The sequence below is a fragment of the Capra hircus genome, chromosome 10 (genome assembly GCF_001704415.2).
Source record: "Capra hircus breed San Clemente chromosome 10, ASM170441v1, whole genome shotgun sequence".
In the NCBI taxonomy this organism is placed as follows: Eukaryota; Metazoa; Chordata; class Mammalia; order Artiodactyla; family Bovidae; genus Capra; species Capra hircus.
Genome location: NC_030817.1, coordinates 32,390,441 through 32,414,737, shown reverse-complemented (window position 1 = coordinate 32,414,737; position 24,297 = coordinate 32,390,441). Strand labels below are relative to the sequence as shown.

The following is a 24,297-nucleotide window of genomic DNA, read 5'->3' as shown; positions in this document are numbered from 1 at the left end:
TAATAAAGTCAGAAAAAATCATTTAGGTAGAAATGTAGTTCCAGAAGCCTATGATTATTGCCTTCATGTTTTTCTTCCTACATTAAAACAAATCAGACTTAGGAAGTCATGGAAATATTATGTTGGATATTTTCTAATTGCTGTGTCAGCATCATCAATCATTTTCTAAATTGCCGATTTCTTGAAATAGCTTAACCTATGTTCATAGCACTTTACAGGAAGCAGCACAAAATTAGTTTCCATGTCCTCATATATTTCTCTCAGTGTCACAAAAGTATTTATTGTATAAATGAAATATTTGTCTTTGGCAGAAAGGCTTGTACACCAAACTGCAATTAATGAATATAAGAATTAGAAAGCAAAACTTTGTTTAGTCTGAGAAAAAACAATTCTTTAAACTGTAACCACATGACTGTTTCTTGTTTGCATCAACTCTGGGTGACTGTTATTGTCTTCTGTGAATTCTCTGGGGCAGGGGCCTGACTTTGTTGAATGAACCAATTGTTTTCCTTTGTGTTGCCCATCTAAGTAAGTTCCCATCTGGTTTGTATCAGACTGTTTTCACAGCCAACAACTGCTGTCTTCTCTATATCCTGACACTTCAGGGCCCCACGCTATCAAAGCGCTGCTGCCACGGCCTTGCTGGCAGGGCCCATACAGCTGCGCCTCACAGCTTGGAACTATTACCCAGCGTAATGGTAACATAGAACTTGGACTGGCCCTTATTCCCACTGGTGTCGTGTGTACAGTGAGCAGAAATCCCCCTTGCCTCCCTTCCCCCTAACCCTGAAACTTACTAGTCAACAGAAAATCTTTGGAGCTCTAATTTTAGGATATGAAATGGTGTTGTTCTTATTTTCTAGTGGCTTCCTGTATTTGAAAGCTCATTTTTCATTCTTTCACTCTTTTTTTCAACTTACCAGGTCTGGCCTTGGGGAAGTGAACTGGTCACTGTGTCACATTTAATTTTTGTTTCCAAATTTAGTTAGGCGTGACTAGATATGGCAAAACCACTATAAAGACTATACAAATAATACACTGTATTTTTAGTGATAGTCACAGGCCATAGTTAGAAGTTTTCATTAGAAAGAATTTCCAACTCAGAAAATGAATTTTCTGTGTGTAAATTATAAAACACTCAGATTCAAACTGTTAAGTAAATATTACGGACCTACTTTCCTTTCAGCTTTGCTATCAAATGTTGTTTATAAGGATGTGATAATAGTGACCTAAACAATCTGTAGCCTTGTGTGATTAAAGTTATAGGAGTTACTATTGATTAAGAGTTATAGTTGTGTTTAAATGTTATTATGATGTCATTGCTTTATAGATGTAAGCTGAAAGAGCAAACTTTTTTTGTAGTCAAAATAAGGAAATAAGTGGCTTTTATAAAATGTATTGATATTTTAGAAACGCTTTCAAGATTAGTTAAAATGAGATTAGTTTGAGCCTTCAGTTGAATTGAATGGCTCATTGTTGCAGCATCAGGTATCCTAAGTAGTGAGTCAGACTAGACTTGAGAGTCAATCGAGAACTGCTTCTGAAGGCAGTGGCAGCCATTCCAGGATTCTTGCCTGGAGAATTCCATGGACACAGGAGCTTGGTGGGCTACAGTCCGTGGGGTTGCAGAGTCAGATACTGCTAAGCGACTGTGGCTTTTTTTCACTTTCTGAGTAATTTCAGCTCACAGTTGTTTCAAGATTTTAAGAAAAGAAATAAGAATTTGTCTTTGTAGTCAGCAATGTGGCCGCTGCTGATGCTAACTTGATGTGAAGGGCTGCCTGGAACAGTCAGTTACCTGGCATTTTCATTCATTGGAAAACAGTCTAAAACAAGAAGAAGAAACTAACCTATGGCACAGTCAGTCACGTGGCATTTTCATTCATTGGAAAACAGTCTAAAACAAGAAGATGAAACTAACCTTACGGCAGAAAGTGAAGAGGAGGAACTAAAGAGCCTCTTGATGAAAGTAAAAGAGGAGAGTGAAAAAGTTGGCTTAAAGCTCAACATTCAGAAAACTAAGATCATGGCATCTGGGTCACTTCATGGCAAATAGATGGAGAAAATGTGGAAACAGTGGCTGACTTTATTTTTCTGGGCTCCAAAATCACTGCAGATGGTGATTGCAGCCATGAAATTAAAAGACGTTTGCTCCTTGGGAGGAAAGTTATGACCAACCTAGATGGCATATTAAAAAGCAGAGACATTACTTTGTCAACATAGTCAAGGCTACGGCTTTTCCAGTGGTCATGTATGGATGTGAGAGTTGGACTATAAAGAAAGCTGAGCGCTGAAGAATTGATGCTTTTGAACTGTGGTGTTGGAGAAGACTCTTGAGAGTCCCTTGGACAGCAAGGAGATCCAACCAATCCATCCTAAAGGAGATCAGTCCTGGGTTTTCACTGGAAGGACTGATGTTGAAGCTGAAACTCCAATATTTTGGCCACCTGATGCAGAGAGCTGACTCATTTGAAAAGACCCTGATATTGGGATAGATTGAAGGCAGGAGAAGGGGACGACAGTGGATGAATGGTTATATGGCATCACCGACTCAATGGACATGAGTTTGGGTAAACTCTGGGAGTTGGTGATGGACAGGGAGGCCTAGCGTGCTGTAGTTCATGGGGTCGCAGAGTCGGATACAACTGAGCAACTGAACTGAACCTTTTAATTGATGAAACTAACCTGTTGAATTTTTTTCGACTTCAACCTTTTATGGAAGTATAATATACATACAGAAAAGTACACATAGCTGTACAGCTGAAAGAACTTTCAGAAACTGAGCACACTTAGGTATTCAAGAAACAATATTGCCAGCATCACCAAAGCCCCTTCATATTCACTTTCAGACACAGCTTCCACCCCCAAAAAGATAACCACTGTTTTGAGGTTTTTTTTGTTCTGACTTCTAGCAGCATAGATTAGTTCTCTTGACTTTGTACTTTAAAAAAATGAAATCACACTGAATGTATGGCTTCTTTCATGGGGCAAACCTATGTAATTTTTAAGATTCCTTTAGTTTTCAAACCATTATGGCATGCTTTTATAAAGAATTATCTGAGAGGAATTTGTTTTAGTAGCTGTGTCACAGGCTGTTCAACCAGCAGGAAGTGTCTTGTAGATAAAGTTGTCTACTAAAACATCGAGTCTCTCTGTTTGCAACCAGATTTTAATGCTGGAATGTCCCTCTAGACATTCCTGCCACTAAAAGCCAGGAACTCTCTTTGTCATTATACTGTTCAGTAAGCACTTAAATGGTTTTTAATGAGCCTTAATAACTAAGTGTACGTTATTCAAATAAATCATAGTCTGCATTCAGAATACGTGGGTCATCTATTTTCTGAATTACCAATCAGCTTCCTGTCAGTTGAATATAAGCTTTTATGCTGCCAAGATACTATTTCTGAAAATGCTATTATTGGCAAGAGTTGTATACCTATTAGAGATACAGCCAATGAGTAACATATTTGTTTGAAAAGTATTAACTTCTATATTTAATAATATTCCTAATATCCCCCTTTTTTTCCTTCAGTGAGCACGCTAGTATAAAAGGTCCAGCTATTCCGATTGTTACTAATTTTAGATTTCTGCCTGTTAGATTTGGTTTCAAATTCTGGGTGTCACTCATTTAAAAACTCTTGTTTTGTGGGTTAAAAAATTTCCTGTTTTGGAGGCCTTCATCTTTATATCCTTGTTTTGCAGTTAACAGTCCTACAGTACTGCATGGTTTTCTTAAATAAAGAATTTGTTTAAAACAATAATATAACGATCTACAGCTTTAAATATTGCTATACTAGTGGTTCTTACTAAAAATAGTATTACAGAGTGGAAGATAAATTTTCAACCAAAAATAAAATTTTTGTAATACAGGAATAAAACATAAAGCCTAGGTTCCTATCCTTTTAAAAGTACCACTTTTTGAAATATGATGACTTGCTTTCATGTTGACACCATATAGCTACAAGATTTTGAAAGACCATTTAAAGTGCTGAAATACAGTGAATGTTTGGAAGAAGTATAGTGTACAGGCGGTACAATCCCCGTGCCCTCCATGTGCCCTCATTTAAAGCATTTTCAGGAGTATCCCTACTTTTCCAGCCTTCGATTCTATTTTTAGATCTAAGATCATTTGTTTTTATTCCGTGGTAGTTTTAAACATTTAAACAAAGTTAACACATTTGCCTTTTGTGGTGAAGCTAAAAGGATAAATTACATTCACAGGTAATTTATGGCTCAAATTATAGTCAACACTACCCACTAGGAATTTCCATAGAAATGTTAATAGCAATTTTTAGATAAAATGTTTAGAAAGTTTCTCTTCTTTCTTTGACTTGAATACCAATGAATATTATGTTTCTTCAGTTTTGAACAGCAGGGTGAGGAAGTGTAAGAACTAACAAGCTTGATAAACAGCTTTCACGTCCTGTTTGCCATGGTGTGGGTTGTGTTTGCTGCCTTCATTGTCACCTACAGAGCACACTATACAAACTCCCAGTAAACCCTGTCGCCAGCAGGTGAGAATTATGGGGCAGCTACTTGGTATAGGGAAAAATGACAGTAGTCAACTCTGGTATTGACAGAGTGGTCTTTTTTTCCATTAGAAATCACTGTAGAAGTATTCTCTCCTAGTTTGGGTAAAGGAGAGTTTTGTTTATGGTTATGGTAACGACAATGAAAATTAGGTAACAGCTACATTTATGTGTACTTCCTTTATGTCATGTACTCTGCTAAGATCTTTAATCAATTCAGTTAGGGAGATAATGTTAATAGTAGTCTTATTTCACACTTGACGAGCCTGAGGCTCAAAGAAGTTACGTATTTTGCCCAAGGTTACACACTTAATAAATGATAGAGCTGGGAGTCAAACCAAGTCAAATTCCGAAATCAACGGCTATGCTCTTGAACATACTATATATTTCCTTCCTTCATAACTTTTTTTTAAAAAAAGTAGAACAGATAATTTCTGATTATTCTTACAGGCCTCAATAGCTCAATATCTACCAAGATACATCCTAGTAGAAGAATATGAAAATATTGGGTGGTGGGGAAAGAACCTTTTCTTACGAGTTGTAGTTCCACAGCTAACTTGTGACGTTGATTTCTTTGTCAGTGAACCTTTCTGAATTGTGATTTCCTTATTAGTAAACATAAGATAATCTCTGAGATCCCTTACAGCTCTACTGCTCTAATATGTGATCAGTATTTTTTTCTTTTTCTTAAGCAAAAAATCTCCCTGTCAAAATATGTTTTGGAAAGATTGCTTTAATGAGAGCAATTCTTTTGTCAATTGGGAAAAGTTAGAAAATAATCATAGGCTAAATAATAATAAAACAACCACTTGCTGAGTGCCTCTGTGGGCACTGCTCTAGGTTATTTAATTTACGTATATCGTTCTTGTTCACGATAATAAGAAACCCGTGTAGAAGAGGAGATGGAAGCACAAAGTGGTGATATTTCGCAGTGGGTGTTTCTCCCAGACCTCACGCAAGTCGGCACTATGATTCATATTCAGGTAGCTTAGTCTCTGAATCTGTGCTCTTAGTCACAAGCTGTCTCTCTAATAAGAGTGTCTGTTTATTATTAACTTGCCAAATTTTTTTATCTTACATACCAGTGTAGTAGGAACAGAAAAAAAGTAGATTCTTTTTCTTAGCTTCCACCCTGTTTTGTTTAGTCTGAAAGGGGATGATGCTGCTTATTTCTTACTATAACACAATAGGTAAGTTTGAATTCTGGGCTTTCAGGGAACCACTTCAGAGAAAACTGCCTCTTAATTTACTTGATACAAACAAGTGGTTCTTCAGTGGAAGGGATCGCTGACATAGTATTGATACCTTTGTTTCTGTGTTTGTATACCAGATTCTATAAGACTCTGAATTACAGAATCTGAAAAGCGCCTAACAGTAAGTTTTGTCCCCTCGCTCAGAAACTTAAAGGCAGAGGGAAAGTGAACGTAGATAGTATCTAATAGTAACATCATAGTAAGCACTACTACCTCTCCCTCCTCACCGCATCCCAGAGTACTGGGTTGAGCTCCCTGTGTTAAACAGGAACTTCCTGCTGTCTGTTTTACATATGGTTATGTATATGTTTCGGTGCTATTCTCTAAATCTGTCCCACTCTCTCACCACACTGTCCACAACTCTGTTCTGTATGTCTATATTCCTATTCCTGTCCTGCAAATAGGTTCATCAGTACCATTTTTCTAGATGCCATATATATGCTTTAATATACAGCATTGGCTTTTCTTTTTCTGACTTACCTTACTCTATATAACAGGCTCTAGGTTCATCCACCTCACTGAGGACCCATCTTGCACTGTTGGTGGGGATGTAAATTAATATAGCTACTATGGAGAACAGTATGGAGATTCCTTTAAAAACTAAGAATAAAACTGCCATATAACCCAGCAATCCCACTCCTGGGCATATACCTTAGAAAAACCATAATTGTAAAAGACACATGTACCCAGTGTTCACTACAACACTATTTAAAATAGCCAGGACATGGAAGCAGCATAGATGTCTGTTGATAGATGAATGGATAAGGAAGTTACGGTACATATATACAATGGAATATTACTCAGCTGTAAAAAGGAACAAATATGAGTCAGTTCTAGTGAGGTGGATAAACTTCATTTATGATTAAATCCTTAAGTAAAGGAATCTGTGAAAACTTTTAGCTTTGGAAGAAATGGCCTATGAGCTTCTCTTATTTAATACAAATAATACTGCAAATTCTCTCATGATCCTTTTCCCTAATTTTTGATGCATAAAGATAATAATCTATTAGGTAAAGTATTATCCTATTGACAGTCATTAAAATTCAGCTGTTTAATTTCTTTTTTTTTATGTTAAGGCCACAAGGTCAGGCTTCTGTTTGCCTGGCTTTATGAAACTAACTGTGGAAGTGCATTTAGTTTGTGGCTTTGTTTGTTTGTGGAAGAAACCATGATTATTTCTATGCTTCACTGATTTTCTTATGAAAAAAAATTTTTTAACTGTAGCTTCACCAGGTGATACAGATCAGACACAAATTGAGCCCAGTCTGTACCTCACATCTTTATTTACAGGTAAGATTTTTTACTTTAAACATTTCAATTTTTTTTCATTTCCTTTTTTCTCTCATAATAATCAACACAGTAGAAACAATAATTCCAATTTTTTATTCTTCTAAATATCTCCAAATTCATCCCAAGTATAAAATTCCCTTCATACACTAAACTCTCCAAAAGTTAGGGGACCAAAAAAATCTATCATTTCCTCTATGAAAGTTTATAAAATGTTAAATTAAAAGGCTGCAGGTGTGGTATTCAGAGCACTGAGGCTAGTACTCCAGATAATTCCATCTGGGGGAGGTTATTTGTTGGGACAGGACACTGTTTAAACTTTGAAGTCAGTTTTAAACAAAGTGAAGCAGCTGGAACCTGGCATAAGAAGAAACAAATCTTTCACGTTAGCTATTGCTTTTGGAGAAAAAAAGATTTGGAGTTGTTTTTACAGGTGCCGATACATTTATTCTTTCTATAGGAACTGCTGTATTTTTATCTTAAATTATAAATTTAAAAATAAGCATTTGTCAACTCATTTAAAAAACAGAAGCAATAGTAAACTTTAAAAATGTAATAGGATTTATATGTCTAAAACACATTTTGGGATGAGACTATAAAACATTTTAAATCACTTTTAAACTTGAAAGTAAGGAAAGAAATGTTTAATAGTGACTAATTCTGTGAAGCAGAGGCAAATCTAATTTTTCATACCATGTACTTAACATCAAATGACCAGACATCATCTTCATCAAAGTTTGTAGTATTTATTCTCAAGCACGGAAGCTATGATTGCAAAATCTGCAGGGCTGGGTTAAGTATGTGAGGAGAATTGAATACAGCAGGATAGTTTAGCAGCTGCTTAAACAAGGAATTTAAGCGAGAGTAGATGAGCCCAGAGTGGACAGAAAAAATGCTTCAAGAACTCAATAAAGCACAGCTGAAATACTGTAACATTTTCATAGACAGCTGGGAAGCAACTGTGTTGCTGGAACTCAGGGCTAATCTTAAAGACAAGATCTGGTCAGCATGAATCTAAGCAAGCTGTTAGCCATGAGGAACCACAGACTGTCTAGGCAGAAACAAATCAGCTTGGTCCAGCAATCATTTTAAGGCCCAGCATGTACTAGCATTATGCTGCAACTTTGCAGAATACAGAGGTAAACATGACAAAGTTGGTTTGCTCATAGGGCACATTTAATAGGAGCAATAGACCTACAGACATAATAATAATATGAATCACAGTCCATGCTTTTAAGGAATATATTGTCCAAAAGAAGTTATAGACATGTAAATAATTGCAATGCAATTTCTAAGTGCTGCAGTGGAGTTGCCATCCTGAGACTAAGGCATCAACAGTGTACAGGAGAGGAACCCATGTATTTCACCACTGTGGCTGGAAAAACAGCCCAGAGAATGTGCTTCATCTGCACATGTTCTTAAGTGTTTAGGGTCTGCAGCCCCCTGAGAGACACTGATAGCTATGACTCCCTTCCAGACTGTATTTATATGAATACATATAAATATGAAAGTATTTCCTATGAAAGTAATTTGCATATGATTTCAGTGATCTGTGATTTCATAGATCCATGATCACCCATCCTTGGACTTTAGGTTAAGATCCTTCATATACTTAGGTTAAAAATTATTACAGTTTTTGTTTCCTTTTTCATTTTATTTTTAAATGAATTTATAAGAAACCCATCCTTATATGCACAAAGAAATACCCAAATCCAAACAATTTAAAGTCACTGTACTATCTATTCATCTACTCATAGAAGAATCCCATAACTTTATTTATGTGGCTTATGCCACATGCAGTTACTGAATCCAAGTAAGGAGTGTCCGGTGCTGCATTCTTCTGTGAAGTTACTGAGGAATTTTTTTCTTCTTTTCTCTACTTGTCTCATGTTGTTTTAGGAGAGAATGATTTGTTTGGATTCCTCTCAGTTTGCAAATAACAGAGATATAATAATGGGTTACCAACTGTTTGAAGATTACAGTCAGAATCTAAAACCTACTGATGAAATGGATTATATAAACCTAAAACACTTTTGGAAAGTTTTATATGTATATATGTATTTTTGTAAAAAATAATACATGTACAATATATAGGCACATTCTTAAATGGACATTAAAAATTTTGCATTATTGCTTTATTAGAATAAATTAGTTTTAGATTTTCTGTTCATTAGTCTTATAAGAAGGTAACAGAAAACAGAGTTTCTTTATGAATTTTAAATACTTTTAAAGCAAAAAATTGAATTTCAAATGTCTAGAAAGTATATTAAAGCCTGTCTTAGGACGCTTCAAATACATGGTCTCGCTCAATGACACCTCCAGCTTAAATGCATGCCAGGTTAAATGACGTACTGCCTACCCATGGAATCAGGGAATAGTTTTCCTTTTTTTAAAACAAATCTGAAAACAGCTGTTGAAACAATTACATCATAGAGTAATGATATGACTGTGGAAATTTTAAAAGTCAAGCTTTGAAACCATCAAACTACATTAATAGAGGTAGAAATTTTATGTTTGCTTTAATGATGATTTATTAAGATGTTATGTCTTTTCTTAAAAAAATTAAACTCTGTGAGGACCATAACCGGATATGAATGTTATACTTTTTGCCTGTTAACAGTGATGCTTTTTAAAAAATGTTTCCACCCTAAAAAGTTCTCTTTTAAAGTTCTAAAACTCTGATTTTGCTTGTATAAATGAGCACTTCAAAAAATCTTCCCAAAATGTACATTAAAAAACCCTTTAGATGATACATTTTATTTATGTAATTCATTGATTAAAAACACAATTACTAGAGTTAAAATTAGCATAATTATTTGGAGGCCCTCTAGAACTGTGGGGTTTTTCCCTTAGTGTATTTCAGCACCCTCTCTCATAAGTTGACCTACCTTTTGCAGCCAACCCTAAGAGTCATTGCCTCTTAAGATAGTTTCTTTCCAGTTTCTTAAAAGCAAGTGCTAATCTGTGTTAAGTGCTTTTTGTGTGCCAGCCTATTCAAAACACTTCATATACATTATCCCATTTAATCCTCACTAAACCCTTGGAGGTAGGTACTCTAACCTATATTATGTAGGTGAGGAAACAAGGGTTTTGAAAATTATGTAACTTTCTCAAAGTCCCTCAACACTCATTCTTCCTCTTGTACTAAGTCACTTCAGTCATGTCCAACTCTGCAATTCAATGGCCTGTAGCCCTCCGGCTCTTCTGTACATGGGATTTCCCAGGCAAGAATACTGGAGTGGGTTTCCATTTCCTCCTCCAGGGGATCTTTCCCACCCAGGGATTGAACGTGGGTCTCTTATGTCTCCTGCATTGGCGAATGGGTTCTTTACCACTATAGCACTCATCACAACCTGACATAGTATATATTTGTTTCCTTGTTTGTCATTTGCTCTTTACACCTATCTGAAAAATGATATCAGTGAGATTAGAGCTGAGCTTTTCTTCAAAATCTCCAGAGTCTAGAGCAGTGCCTGTTCTGGAACATAGTAGGTGCTCAGTTGATAGTTGTTGAGTGAATGAGTGGATGTGCCCAGCTGTGCCATGTCACAGAATCCATGTTCTTATTCCTCCCCTTCCTCTTTTACTCCTTTCCACATGAAAGCCTTACTGACAGTCTGGATGGGACCATTCCCAGATGACTGAACAGTAGATTTCATTTGGGTCCCAGCCTTGGCCCATCATAAAGGGATTTGTGCTTGAAACTTTATCACTGCTCCTCTCTCTTTTTTTTTAAATTTAAATTTATTTATTTTAATTGGAGGCTAATTACTTTACAGTATTGCATTGGTTTTGCCATACATCAACATGAATCTGCCACGGGTGTACATGTGTTCCCAATCCTGAACCCCCCTCCCACTTCCCTCCCCATGCCATCCCTCTGGGTCATCCCAGTGCACCAGCCCCAAGCATCCTGTATCCCGCATGAAACCTAGACTGGTGATTTATTTCTTATATGATAGTATACATGTTTCAATGCCATTCTCCCAAATCATCCCACCCTCGCCCTCTCCCAGAGGGTCCAAAAGACTTTTCTATACATCTGTGTCTCTTTTGCTGTCTCGCATACAAGCTTATCATTACCATTTTTCTAAATTCCATATATATGTGTTAGTATACCGTATTGGTGTTTTTCTTCTGGCTTACTTCACTCTGTATAATTGACTCCACTTTCATCCACCTCATTAGAACTGATTCAAATGTATTCTTTTTAATGGCTGAGCAATACTCCATTGTGTATATGTACCACAGCTTTCTTATCCATTCGTCTAGGTTGCTTCCATGTCCTGGCTATTATAAACAGTGCTGCGATGAACACTGGGGTACACATGTCTCTTTCAATTCTGGTTTCCTCAGTGTGTATGCCCAGCAGTGGGATTGCTAAGTCATAAGGCAGTTCTATTTCCAGTTTTTTAAGGAATCTCCACACTGTTCTCCATAGTGGCTGTATTAGTTTGCATTCCCACCAACAGTGTAAGAGGGTTCCCTTTTCTCCACATCCTCTCCAGCATGTATTGCTTGTAGACTTTTGGATAGCAGCCATTCTGACTGGCGTGAAATGGTACCTCATTGTGGTTTTGATTTGCATTTCTCTGATAATGAGTGATATTGAGCATCTTTTCATGTGTTTGCTAGCCATCTGTATGTCTTCTTTGGAGAAATGTCTATTTAGTTCTTTGGCCCATTTTTTTATTGGGTTGTTTATTTTTTGGAATTGAGCTGCAGGAGTTGCGTGTATATTTTTGAGATTAGTTGTCAGTTGCTTCATTTGCTATTATTTTCTCCCATTCCAAAGGCTGTCTTTTCACCTTGCTTATAGTTTCCTTTGTTGTGAAGAAGCTTTTAATTTTAATTAGGTCCCATTTGTTTATTTTTGCTTTTATTTCCAGTATTCTGGGAGGTGGTTCATAGAGGATCCTGCTGTGATTTATGTCGGAGAGTGTTTTGCCTATGTTCTCCTCTAGGAGTTTTATAGTTTCTGGTCTTACATTTAGATCTTTAATACATTTTGAGTTAATCTTTGTATATGGTGTTAGAAAGTGATCTAGTTTCATTCTTTTACAAGTGGTTGACCGGTTTTCCCAGCACCACTTGTTAAAGAGATTGTCTTTGATCCATTGTATATTCTTGCCTCCTTTATTGAAGATAAGGTGTCCATAGGTGTGTGGATTTATCTCTGGGCTTTCTATTTTGTTCCATTGATCTATATTTCTGTCCTTGTGCCAGTACCATACTGTCTTGATGACTGTGGCTTTGTAGTAGAGCCTGAAGTCAGGCAGGTTGATTCCTCCAGTTCCGTTCTTCTTTCTCAAGATTGCTTTGGCTATTTGAGGTTTTTTGTGTTTCATACAAATTGTGAAATTATTTGTTCTAGCTCTGTGAAAAATACTGCTGGTAGTTTGATAGGGATTGCACTGAATCTATAGATTGCTTTGGGTAGTATACTCATTTTCACTATATTGATTCTTCTGATCCATGAACATGGTATATTTCTCCATCTATTAGTGTCCTCTTTGATTTCTTTAATCATTGTTTTATAGTTTTCTATATATAGGTCTTTAGTTTCTTTAGGTAGATATATTCCTAAGTATTTTATTCTTTTCGTTGCAATGGTGAATGGAATTGTTTCCTTAATTTCTTTTTCTATTTTCTCATTATTAGTGTATAGGAATGCAAGGGATTTCTGTGTGTTGATTTTATATCCTGCAACTTTACTATATTCATTGATTAGCTCTAGTAATATTCTGGTGGTCTTTAGGGTTTTCTGTGTAGAGGATCATGTCATCTGCAAACAGTGAGAGTTTTACTTCTTCTTTTCCAGTTTGGATCCCTTTTATTGCTTTTTCTTCTCTGACTGCTGTGGCCAAAACTTCCAGAACTATGTTGAATAGTAGTAGTGAGAGTGGGCACCCTTGTCTTTTTCCTGACTTTAGGGGAAATGCTTTCAATTTTTCACCATTGAGGATAATGTTTGCTGTGGATTTGTCATATATAGCTTTTATTATGTTGAGGTATGTTCTTTCTGTTCCTGCTTTCTGGAGAGTTTTTATCATAAATGGATGTTGAATTTTGTCAAAGGCTTTCTCTGCATCTATTGAGATAATCATATGGCTTTTATTTTTCAATTTGTTAATGTGGTGTATTACATTGAATGATTTGCAGATATTGAAGAATCCTTGCATCCCTGGGATAAAGACCACTTGGTCATGGTGTATGATCTTTTTAATGTGTTGATGGATTCTGATTGCTAGAATTTTGTTACAGAGTTTTGCATCTATGTTCATCAGTGATATTGGCCTGTAGTTTTCTTTTCTTGTGGCATCTTTGTCAGGTTTTGGTATTAGGGTGATGGTGGCCTCATAGAATGAGTTTGGAAATTTACCTTCCTCTGCAATTTTCTGGAAGAGTTTGAGTAGGATGGGTGTTAGCTCTTCTCTAAATTTTTGGTAGAATTCAGCTGTGAAGCCGTCTGGACCTGGGGTTTTGTTTGCTGGAAGATTTCTGATTACAGTTTCAATTTCTGTGCTTGTGATGTGTCTGTTAAGATATTCTGTTTCTTTCTGGTTCAGTTTTGGAAAGTTGTATTTTTCTAAGAATTTGTCCATTTCTTCCACGTTGTCCATTTTATTGGCATATAATTGCTGATAGTAGTCTTTTATGATCCTTTGTATTTCTGTGTTGTCTGTTGTGATCTCTCCATTTTCATTTCTAATTCTATTGATTTGATTTTTCTCCCTTTGTTTCTTGATGAGTCTGGCTAATGGTTTGTCAATTTTATTTATCCTTTTAAAGAACCAGCTTTGAAATCCACACACATATGGACACCTTATCTTTGACAAAGGAGGCAAGAATATACAATGGAGTAAAGACAATCTCTTTAACAAGTGGTGCTGGGAAAACTGGTCAACCACTTGTAAAAGAATGAAACTAGATCACTTTCTAACACCGCACACAAAAATAAACTCAAAATGGATTAAAGATCTAAATGTAAGATCAGAAACTATAAAACTCCTAGAGGAGAACATAGGCAAAACACTCTCAGACATAAATCACAGCAGGATCCTCTATGATCCACCTCCCAGAATTCTGGAAATAAAAGCAAAAATAAACAAATGGGATCTAATTAAAATTAAAAGCTTCTGCACAACAAAGGAAACTATAAGCAAGGTGAAAAGACAGCCTTCTGAATGGGAGAAAATAATAGCAAATGAAACAACTGACAAACAACTAATCTCAAAAATATACAAGCAACTTCTGCAGCTCAATTCCAGAAAAATAAACGACCCAATCAAAAAATGGGCCAAAGAACTAAATAGACATTTCTCCAAAGAAGACATACGGATGGCTAACAAACACATGAAAAGATGCTCAACATCACTCATTATTAGAGAAATGCAAATCAAAACCACAATGAGGTACCACTTCACACCAGTCAGAATGGCTGCGATCCAAAAATCTGCAAGCAATAAATGCTGGAGAGGGTGTGGAGAAAAGGGAACCCTCCTACACTGTTGGTGGGAATGCAAACTAGTACAGCCACTATGGAGAACAGTGTGGAGATTCCTTAAAAAATTGCAAATAGAACTACCTTATGACCCAGCAATCCCACTTCTGGGCATACACACGGAGGAAACCAGAATTGAAAGAGACACATGCACCCCAATGTTCATCGCAGCACTGTTTATAATAGCCAGGACATGGAAACAACCTAGATGTCCATCAGCAGATAAATGGATAAGAAAGCTGTGGTACATATACACAATGGAGTATTACTCAGCCGTTAAAAAGAATTCATTTGAATCAGTTCTGATGAGATGGATGAAACTGGAGCCAATTATACAGAGTGAAGTAAGCCAGAAAGAAAAACACCAATACAGTATACTAACACATATATATGGAATTTAGGAAGATGGCAATGACGACCCTGTATGCAAGACAGGAAAAAAGACACAGATGTGTATAACGGACTTTTGGACTCAGAGGGAGAGGGAGAGGGTGGGAAGATTTGGGAGAATGGGAATTCTAACTTGTATACTGTCATGTAAGAATTGAATCGCCAGTCCATGTCCGACGTAGGGTGCAGCTTGCTTGGGGCAGGTGCATGGGGATGACCCAGAGAGATGTTGTGGGGAGGGAGGTGGGAGGGGGGTTCATGTTTGGGAACGCATGTAAGAATTAAAGATTTTAAAATTTAAAAAAAAATAAAAAAATTAAAAAAAAAAAAAAAAAAAAAAAAAGAACCAGCTTTGGCTTTGTTGATTTTTTCTATGGTCTCTTTTTTTTCTTTTGCATTTATTTCTGCCCTAATTTTTAAGATTTCTTTTCTTCTACTAACCCTGGGGTTCTCCATTTCTTCCTTTTCTAGTTGCTTTAGGTGTAGAGTTAGGTTATTTATTTGACTTTTCTCTTGTTTCTTGAGGTATGCCTGTATTGCTATGAACTTTCCCCTTAGCACTGCTTTTACAGTGTCCCACAAGTTTGGGGTTGTTATGTTTTCATTTTCATTCGTTTCTATGCCTCTTTTGATTTCTTTTTTGATTGCTTCTGTGATTTGTTGGTTATTCAGAAGCGTGTTGTTCAGCCTCCATATATTGGAATTTTTAATAGTTTTTCTCCTGTAATTGAGATCTAATCTTATTGCATTATGGTCAGAAAAGATGCTTAGAATGATTTCAACTTTTTTGAATTTACCAAGGCTAGATTTATGGCCAAGGATGTGATCTATCCTGGAGAAGGTTCTGTGTGCGCTTGAGAAAAAGGTGAAATTCATTGTTTTGGGGTGAAATGTCCTATAGATTAAGTCTAACTGGTCTATCGTATCATTTAAAGTTTGTATTTCTTTGTTAATTTTCTGTTTAGTTGATCTATCCATAGGTGTGAGTGGGGTGTTAAAGTCTCCCACTATTATTGTGCTATTGTTGATTTCTCCTTTCATATTTGTTAGCATTTGTCTTACGTATTGCGGTGCTCCTATGCAGGGTGCATATATATATTTATAATTGTTATATCTTCTTGGATTGATCCTTTGATCATTATGTAGTGTCCTTCTTTGTCTCTTTTCACAGCCTTTGTTTTAAGGTGTATTTTATCTGATATGAGTATTGCTACTCCTGCTTTCTTTTGGTCTCTGTTTGCATGGAGTATCTTTTTCCAGCCCTTGACTTTCAGTCTGTATGTGTCCCTTGTTTTGAGGTGGGTCTCTTGTAGACAACATATATAGGGGTCTTATTTTTGTATCCATTCAGCCAGTCTTTGCCTTTTGGTTGGGGCATTCAACCCATTTACGTTTAAGGTAATTATTGATAAGTGGACTGGAAGAAACACAAGCTGGAATCAAGATTGCCGGGAGAAATATCAATAACCTCAGCTATGCAGATGACACCACCCTTATGGCAGAAAGTGAAGAGGAACTAAAACGCCTCTTGATGAAAGTGAAAGAGGAGAGTGAAAAAGTTGGCTTAAAGCTCAACATCCAGAAAACGAAGATCATGGCATCCGGTCCCATCACTTCATGGGAAATAGATGGGCAAACAGTGGAAATAGTGTCAGACTTTATTTTTTTTGGCTCCAACATCACTGCAGACGGTGACTGCAGCCATGAAATTAAAAGACGCTTACTCCTTGGAAGAAAAGTTATGACCAACCTAGATAGCGTATTCAAAAGCAGAGACATTCCTTTGCTGACTAAGGTCCATCTAGTCAAGGCTATGGTTTTCCAGTGGTCATGTATGGATGTGAGAGTTGGACTGTGAAGAAGGCTGAGTGCCGAAGAATTGATGCTTTTGAACTGTGGTGTTGGAGAAGACTCTTGAGAGTCCCTTGGACTGCAAAGAGATCCAACCAATCCATTGTGAAGGAGATCAGCCCTGGGATTTCTTTGGAAGGAATGATGCTAAAGCTGAAGCTCCAGTACTTTGGCCACCTCATGCGAAGAGTTAACTCATTAGAAAAGACTCTGATGCTGGGAGGGATTGGGGGCAGGAAGAGAAGGGGACGACAGAGGATGAGATGGCTGGATGGCATCATTGACTCAATGGACATGAATCTGAGTGAACTCTGGGAGTTGGTGATGGACAGGGAGACCTGGCGTGCTGCGATTCATGGGGTCGCAAGGAGTCGGACACAACTGAGCAACTGAACTGAACTGAACTGATGATCCCATTGGCATTTACTTTATTGTTTTGGGTTCGAGTTTATACACCCTTTTTGTGTTTCCTGTCTAGAGAATATCCTTTAGCATTTGTTGGATAGCTGGTTTGATGCTGCTGAATTCTCTCAGCTTTTGATTGTCTGTAAAGGTTTTGATTTCTTCTTCATATTTGAATGAGATCGTTTCTGGGTACAGTAATCTGGGCTGTAGGTTATTTTCTTTCATCACTTTAAGTATGTTTTGCCATTCCCTCCTTGTCTAAAGAGTTTCTATTGAAAGATCAGCTGTTATCCTTATGGGAATCCCCTTGTGTGTTATTTGTTGTTTTTCCCTTGCTGCTTTTAATATTTGTTCTTTGTGTTTGATCTTTGTTAATTTGATTAATATGTGTCTTGGGGTGTTTCGCCTTGGGTTTACCCTGTTTGGGACTCTCTGGGTTTCTTGGACTTGGGTGATTATTTCCTTCCCCATTTTAGGGAAGTTTTCATCTATTATCTCCTCAAGTATTTTCTCATGGTCTTTCTTTTTGTCTTCTTCTTCTGGGATGCCTATTATTCAAATGTTGGAGCGTTTCATATTGTCCTGGAGGTCTCTGAGATTGTCCTCATTTCTTTTAATTCATTTTTCTTGTTTCCTCTCTGATTCATTTATCTCTACCATTCTATCTTCTATTTCACTAATCCTATCTTCTGCCTTCATTATTCTACTATTTGTTGCCTCCAGAGTGTTTTTGATCTCATTTATTGCATTATTCATTATATATTGACTCTTTTATTTCTTCTAGGTCCTTGTTAAACCTTTCTTGCATCTTCTCAATCCTTGTCTCCAGGCTATTTATCTGTGATTGCCTTTTTATTTCAAGATTTTGGATCATTTTCACTATCATTATTTGGAATTCTTTATCAGGTAGATTCCCTATCTCTTCCTCTTTTGTTTGGTTTGGTGGGCATTTATCCTATTCCTTTACCTGCTGGGTATTCCTCTGTCTCTTCATCTTGTTTATATTGCTGCATTTGGGGTGGCCTTTCTGTATTCTGGTAGTTTGCAGAGTTCTCTTTATTATGAAGTTTCCTCGCTGTGGGTGGGGTTGTATCGGTGGCTTGTTAAGGTTTCTTGGTTAGGGAAGCTTGTGTCGGTGTTCTGGTGGGTGGAGCTGGATTTCTTCTCTCTGGAGTGCAATGAAGTGTCCAGTAATGAGTTATGAGATGTCAGTGGTTTTGGAGTAACTTTGAGCTGCCTGTATATTGAAGCTCAGGGCTGTGTCCCTGTGTTGCTGGAGAATTTGTGTGGTATGTCTTGCTGTGGAACTTGTTGGCCCTTGGGTGGTACTTGGTTTCAATGTAGGTATGGAGGCGTTTGATGAGCTCCTATTGATTAATGTTCCCTGGAGTCAGGAGTTCTCTGATGTTCTCAGGATTTGGACTTAAGCCTCCTGCTTCTGGTTTTCAGTCTTATTTTTACAGTAGTCTCAAGACTTCTCCTTCTAAACAGCACCATTGATAAAACATCTAGGTTAAAGATGAAAAGTTTCTCCACAGTGAGGGACACCCAGAGAGGTTCACAGAGTTACATGGAGAAGAGAAGAGGGAGGAGGGAGTTAGAGGTGACCTGAATGAGATGAGGTGGAATCAAAAGAGGAGAGAACAAGCTCGCCATTAATCACTTCCTTATGTGCACTCCACAGTCTGGACTGCTTAGAGATGTCCACGGAGTTATACAGAGAAGAGAAAAGGGAGGAAGGAGACAGAGGTGGCCAGGAGGATAAAGGGGGAAATCAAAAGGAGAGAGACAGATCCAGCCAGTAATCAGTTCCCTAAGTGTTCTCCAACCAGTCCATTCTGAAGGAGATCAGACCTGGGATTTCTTTGGAAGGAATGATGCTAAATCTGAAACTTCAGTACTTTGGCCACCTCATGCGAAGAGTTGACTCACTGGAAAAGACTTTGATGCTGGGAGGGATTGGGGGCAGGAGGAAAAGGGGACGACAGAGAATGAGATGGCTGGATGGCATCATTGACTCGATGGACGTGAATCTGAGTGAACTCCTGGAGTTGGTGATGGACAGGGAGGCCTGGCGTGCTGCGATTCATGGGGTCGCAAAGAGTCAGACACAACTGAGTGACTGAACTGAACTGAACTGAAGTATTCTCCACCGTCTGGAACACACAGAGATTCACAGAGTTGGGTAAAGAAGAGAAGGGGGAGGGAGGAGACAGAGGCAACCTGGTGAGAAAAAGGAGAGTCCAAAGGAGGAGAGACACTGCTCCTCTCTTTAGGTGCCCCTGCCATTACATACTACTTCTAAAATGGAATTCCTCTCGACCACCTTAAAAATAATGATTTTAAGTGGGTAATTAATGTATTTGGTATCAGGCAGAAAGTGATGAGTATGAATTAGATGAATTACACTAGACTCTTTCTTGAAAACCGTCTCTTACCTTGTGTGACTCTTCACTTTTGGGTCTCCTTATCTAACATTTCCTTTTGTGTTCCTCTGTTTTCTCTTTATTCACTTTTCTTTATCCTTCTCTATTTCTGTTATCATTTATTTTATTATTTCCTTCTTTGCCTTCCACATCTTTTAAGTCCTAGCTCAACTGTTGCTTTCACTTAACTTAAACCAAGTATTCCTCTATATGTTTACTTCCACTACTAGATTTTAAACTTCTTGAAGATGAGGACTGTTTCTTTCTCACCTGTGTATCTTCTTAATTAACACCCTCTTAGCTCCACACATACAATATACTTTAATAGATATTTACTTAGTGAGCATATGCATTTGGAAAGGCCCACTCTGATATCTCCCTGCCTCAGTTACCTTTTCCTTGTCTTTCTTCCAGAATTACTATCAGGATGAGATAAGATGACGTGAAAAAGATTTTTGCAAAATTTTAATTTCTTTATAAATATAAGATAGTAATTACAAGAATTAACATAACTTTATAATAATTGAATTTAATATGTACATTGAGTCTTGAGAACTTCTTCAATGTCCCCCCCCAAAAAAAAAACAGTTACAGCTGTTGTTACATCATTGAACAATCTAATCAGTAATCTAATGCTTAGAGTAGAAAATAAAGGCACATGTAAAGCAGTTTTGTGAAATTGGATAACAGAGAAAAGAAGAATGTCTGGTAACAGTGTAGTTTTTGACAGATATGTGAGTAATGGAAGGAATGAAATTTTTTCTTAATTGAGGAAAGATAGCGTTTAAATTTACAGGTTGACCATTAATTTTGTTCTCAAGCCTTAGTTGTACCCTGTGTTGGTTTTTACTTTATTGGCAAGGTATACTCTGGTCTTGGATACTACTCTTGGTTACTTGAGTATTCTACATTATGACTTTGTAAAATGTCAGAATATTTAAATGCTTATGTACTATGAAGATTTTAAGTTCTTATTGTTTCTTAATTTTAATTTTTATCGTATCCTGACAGAGCCGGATTTCAAGAATTCTTTTTCTATTTAAAATACTTATTCTATTTAAAATGACATAAGAATTGCTTTCTTCTTAGAGGATTATGCGGGTGCATTACTTTGTGATATTGATATAATGATACCAAATCTTATTTCCCTTTCCTCTTTTATGAAAAAAAATAAAGAAATTGATGTAAGTAACAAACAGGAATGATATTATTAAAATAATCATTGTTAGATATCATAATATGAAAGGAATCTGTCTTTTACAAATATTTTAATCATCTTGGACAGCTGTGATTGAGTCATCATTGAAATCTTCAAAACTGACTTCTTTTACTATGGTCCCTATAAAAGTCTGATGGAAAATTTCACTTTATTACTGTGGAAACTATTTTAAAGACTATTGTAAATTACAATGACTGTTGACTCAGAGATATCTGTAAGATTATTTAAGATGATTTGCCTTTAAGATGCTTATTATTATGTATATATGGAGATCCAACCAGTCCATTCTAAAGGAGATCAGTCCTGGGTGTTCTTTGGAAGGAATGATGCTAAAGCTGAAATTCCAGTACTTTGGCCACCTCATGCAGAATTGACTCATTGGAAAAGATTCTGATGCTGGGAGGGATTGGGGGCCGGAGGAGAAGGGGACGACTGAGGATGAGATGGCTGGATGGCATCACCGACTCAATGGACGTGAGTTTGAGTTAACTCCGGGAATTGGTGATGGACAGGGAGGCCTGGCGTGCTGCGATTCATGGGGTTGCAAATAGTCAGACACGACTGAGCGACTGAACTGAACTGAACTGATGGCAAATCCATGAAATTTGAAATGAAGGTTTTTGTGGTCTCTGATGCTGGGAGGGATTAGGGGCAGGAGGAGAAGGGGACGACCGAGGATGAGATGGCTGGATGGCATCACGGACTTGATGGACGTGAGTCTGAGTGAACTCCGGGAGATGGTGATGGACAGGGAGGCCTGGCGTGCTGCGATTCATGGGGTCAGAAATAGTCGGACACGACTGAGTGACTGAACTGAACTGAACTGAACTGAAAACAGTACCAGGTTGACATTCTTTATATTCTTAGGCAGTGTGCTTTTTAAACTTAGAGGAATGAATTAGGCTGTCGACAGATAGATATACATATGTAGTCAACCCTTTTTTTTTTTTTTTCTTTTTGAACATATTAATGATTTCTTCATTTCAAACTGTCTTCCCTACTTGGTCTTACCTACTGTTTATCATCTGTAACATGACTTTGGGCACTTGTATCCTGTCTTAGTCCATTCAGGCTACTGCAACAAAACACTGTAGACTGAGTGGCTTTTAGACAACAGAAATTTATTTCTCACAGTTCTGGAGGCTGGTCGTCCCAAGATCGAGGCACCTCTTCCTTGTTCTGTGTCCTCACATGGTGGAAGGGGGTGGCAAGCTCTCTGGGGCCTCTTTTCATAAAGGCACTAATCTTGTATGAGGGCTTCACTCTCTTGAGCTAAGCACCTCCCAAAGGTTACACTTTTTAATACCACCACACTAGTTTCAACATATAAATTTTGGGGCAACATAAACATTCGGATCATAACATATACTTGTAAAATATTGTCTCTAATTGTCTGGGAGTGAGTATGGAAAGAAGGGTGATTTTATTTCTCTGACAAGATCTGAGCACCTTGAGAAAAGAATTTATCTCAAGTGCAATTCTCATTTTGATCCCCAGTATTATTTGGGAAAGTTTCAAGGCATATGAGTACTCAGGTACACTTCTTTAGCATTCTGAATGAGTTTCTCGTTTTACAGGTGGTAAAGCGGTTCCACTCTTCACTTCTCAGACATCACCTGCCAAGATGTCTGTGACACTACCCTCAGTGAACCTGGAAGACTGCTCTCAGTCTCTGAGCATCGGCACTGTCCAGGCGGACACGGAATCCTCAGGAACAGATACCTTCTGAGTGCGAAGTGAGAGCCAGTACAATACTTGTGCTGCTGGCTTTGAGGTCATTTTCCTTGGGCATAAATCCATCTCTCAGGCTGTTTTGGTCCTTCAGCATATTCTGAAAAACAATTTTAAATTTTGTATTGAAGTGGAAAGTGTAATTTGGGTATTTGGGTCACATTTTTAAATAAAATAATTTAAATGGATATCATTGTGAGTCTTGTGTTATTTCTTAGAATCCTAAGGCAGCTATGGAGTAGTGGAAAGGGCAGAACTTTTGATATCTAAAAATTTACTCTACAGATGTAATTATCTGTACTTAGTTGTAAAATTAGGTTGCTCAGTGTTATTCATCCCAAATTTTTTATAAGAGCAAATAATTGGTACCAATCTAATGCCTCTCAATAAGGAATTAATTGAAAAAGTGTTAGCACCACAGAACACTAGGTGTCACAAAAAAGAATTTTAAAATGTTTGTGTGTTGATATGGAATTATCTTTGAGATCTGTTGGATTTTTTTCAGTTTTTTAAAAAATGAATTTGATAGTTGAATAGAAAAATGAAGGTATAGTTGACTCATAATATTCTGTTATTTTCAGGTGTACAGCATAGTGATCCAGTATTTGTGTAGATTATATTCCATTATAGGTTATTACAGTATATTGGATATAATTCCTACTGCCATACAGTGAATCCTTGTTGCTTATTTATTTTATATACTATATAATAATACCTGTTAATTTGTCCCTCCTCCGTTCCCTTTCCCCTTTGGTTATCACAAGTTTGTTTTCTATGCTGAGAGTTTGTTTCTGTTTTGTATATATGTTTATTTTTATTATTTTTAAAATGCCACATGCATGCCTTTCTCTGTCTGACATATTTCATTACGCATAATATTCCCTAGGTCTGTCCACATGGCTGCAAATGGCAATGTTTCATTCTTTTTTATGCAGAGTAATATTGCATTGTATATATTATATATACCACATATCTGAGATATATTGTTAAAGTGTGAAAAGCCACTTGAAAAATAGTATGTGAATTAGGCTACCATTGTTTAAAATGAGATGGGGATCAACCCAAATATATGGATGTACATACACACACACCTACATAATGCTTATATATGCATTAAATATCTCTGGAAGGCTGGACAAGAAACAGCTAACTTGATCTCCAAGAAGGGAAATGGAGTGGCTAGGCGATAGAAAGGCTGAGTGATTGGAATCAAGAATGAGTGTATTTACTGTGGATTCTAAATACAGTTGTGACAGGAAAAAATGGAGCAGGCTTTTGGTCCTGGACTTCTGTTTGTTGGGAGTTTTTAAATTACTGAGTCAATTTCAGTACTGGTAATTGGTCTGTTCATATTTTCTATTTCTTCCTGGTTCAACTTTAGGAGATTGTACATTTCTAAGAATTTGTCCGATTCTTCTAGGTTGCCCGTTTTATTGGGGTATAGTTGCCTATAATAATTTCTTATGGTCCCTTTGTATTTCTGTGATGTTGGTTATAATTTCTTTTTCGTTTCTAATTTTATTGATTTGGCCTCCTTCCTTTCTTTTTCTTGATGGGCCTGTCCAAAGATTTATCAATTTTATCTTTTCAAAGAACCAACGTTTTGCTTCATTGATCTTCTCTATTGGTTTTCTAGTCTATATGTCATTTATTTCTGCTCTCATCTTTATGATTTCTTTCTACTAATTTTGTGTTTTGTTGT

At 37.0% G+C, this 24,297-nt stretch overlaps 1 protein-coding gene across 1 annotated transcript in view; it reads left to right on the top strand.

Moving 5' to 3' along the window:
- Nucleotides 1-22,783, top strand: part of KIAA0586 (KIAA0586 ortholog) — a 139,896-nt gene extending 117,113 nt beyond the window's left edge. The window contains exons 31-32 of the mRNA XM_013967209.2: nucleotides 7,007-7,072; nucleotides 22,442-22,783. Coding sequence (XP_013822663.2) covers nucleotides 7,007-7,072; nucleotides 22,442-22,593 — 218 coding nt within the window. The 3' untranslated portion in view covers nucleotides 22,594-22,783. The remainder of the gene's footprint in view (nucleotides 1-7,006; nucleotides 7,073-22,441) is intronic.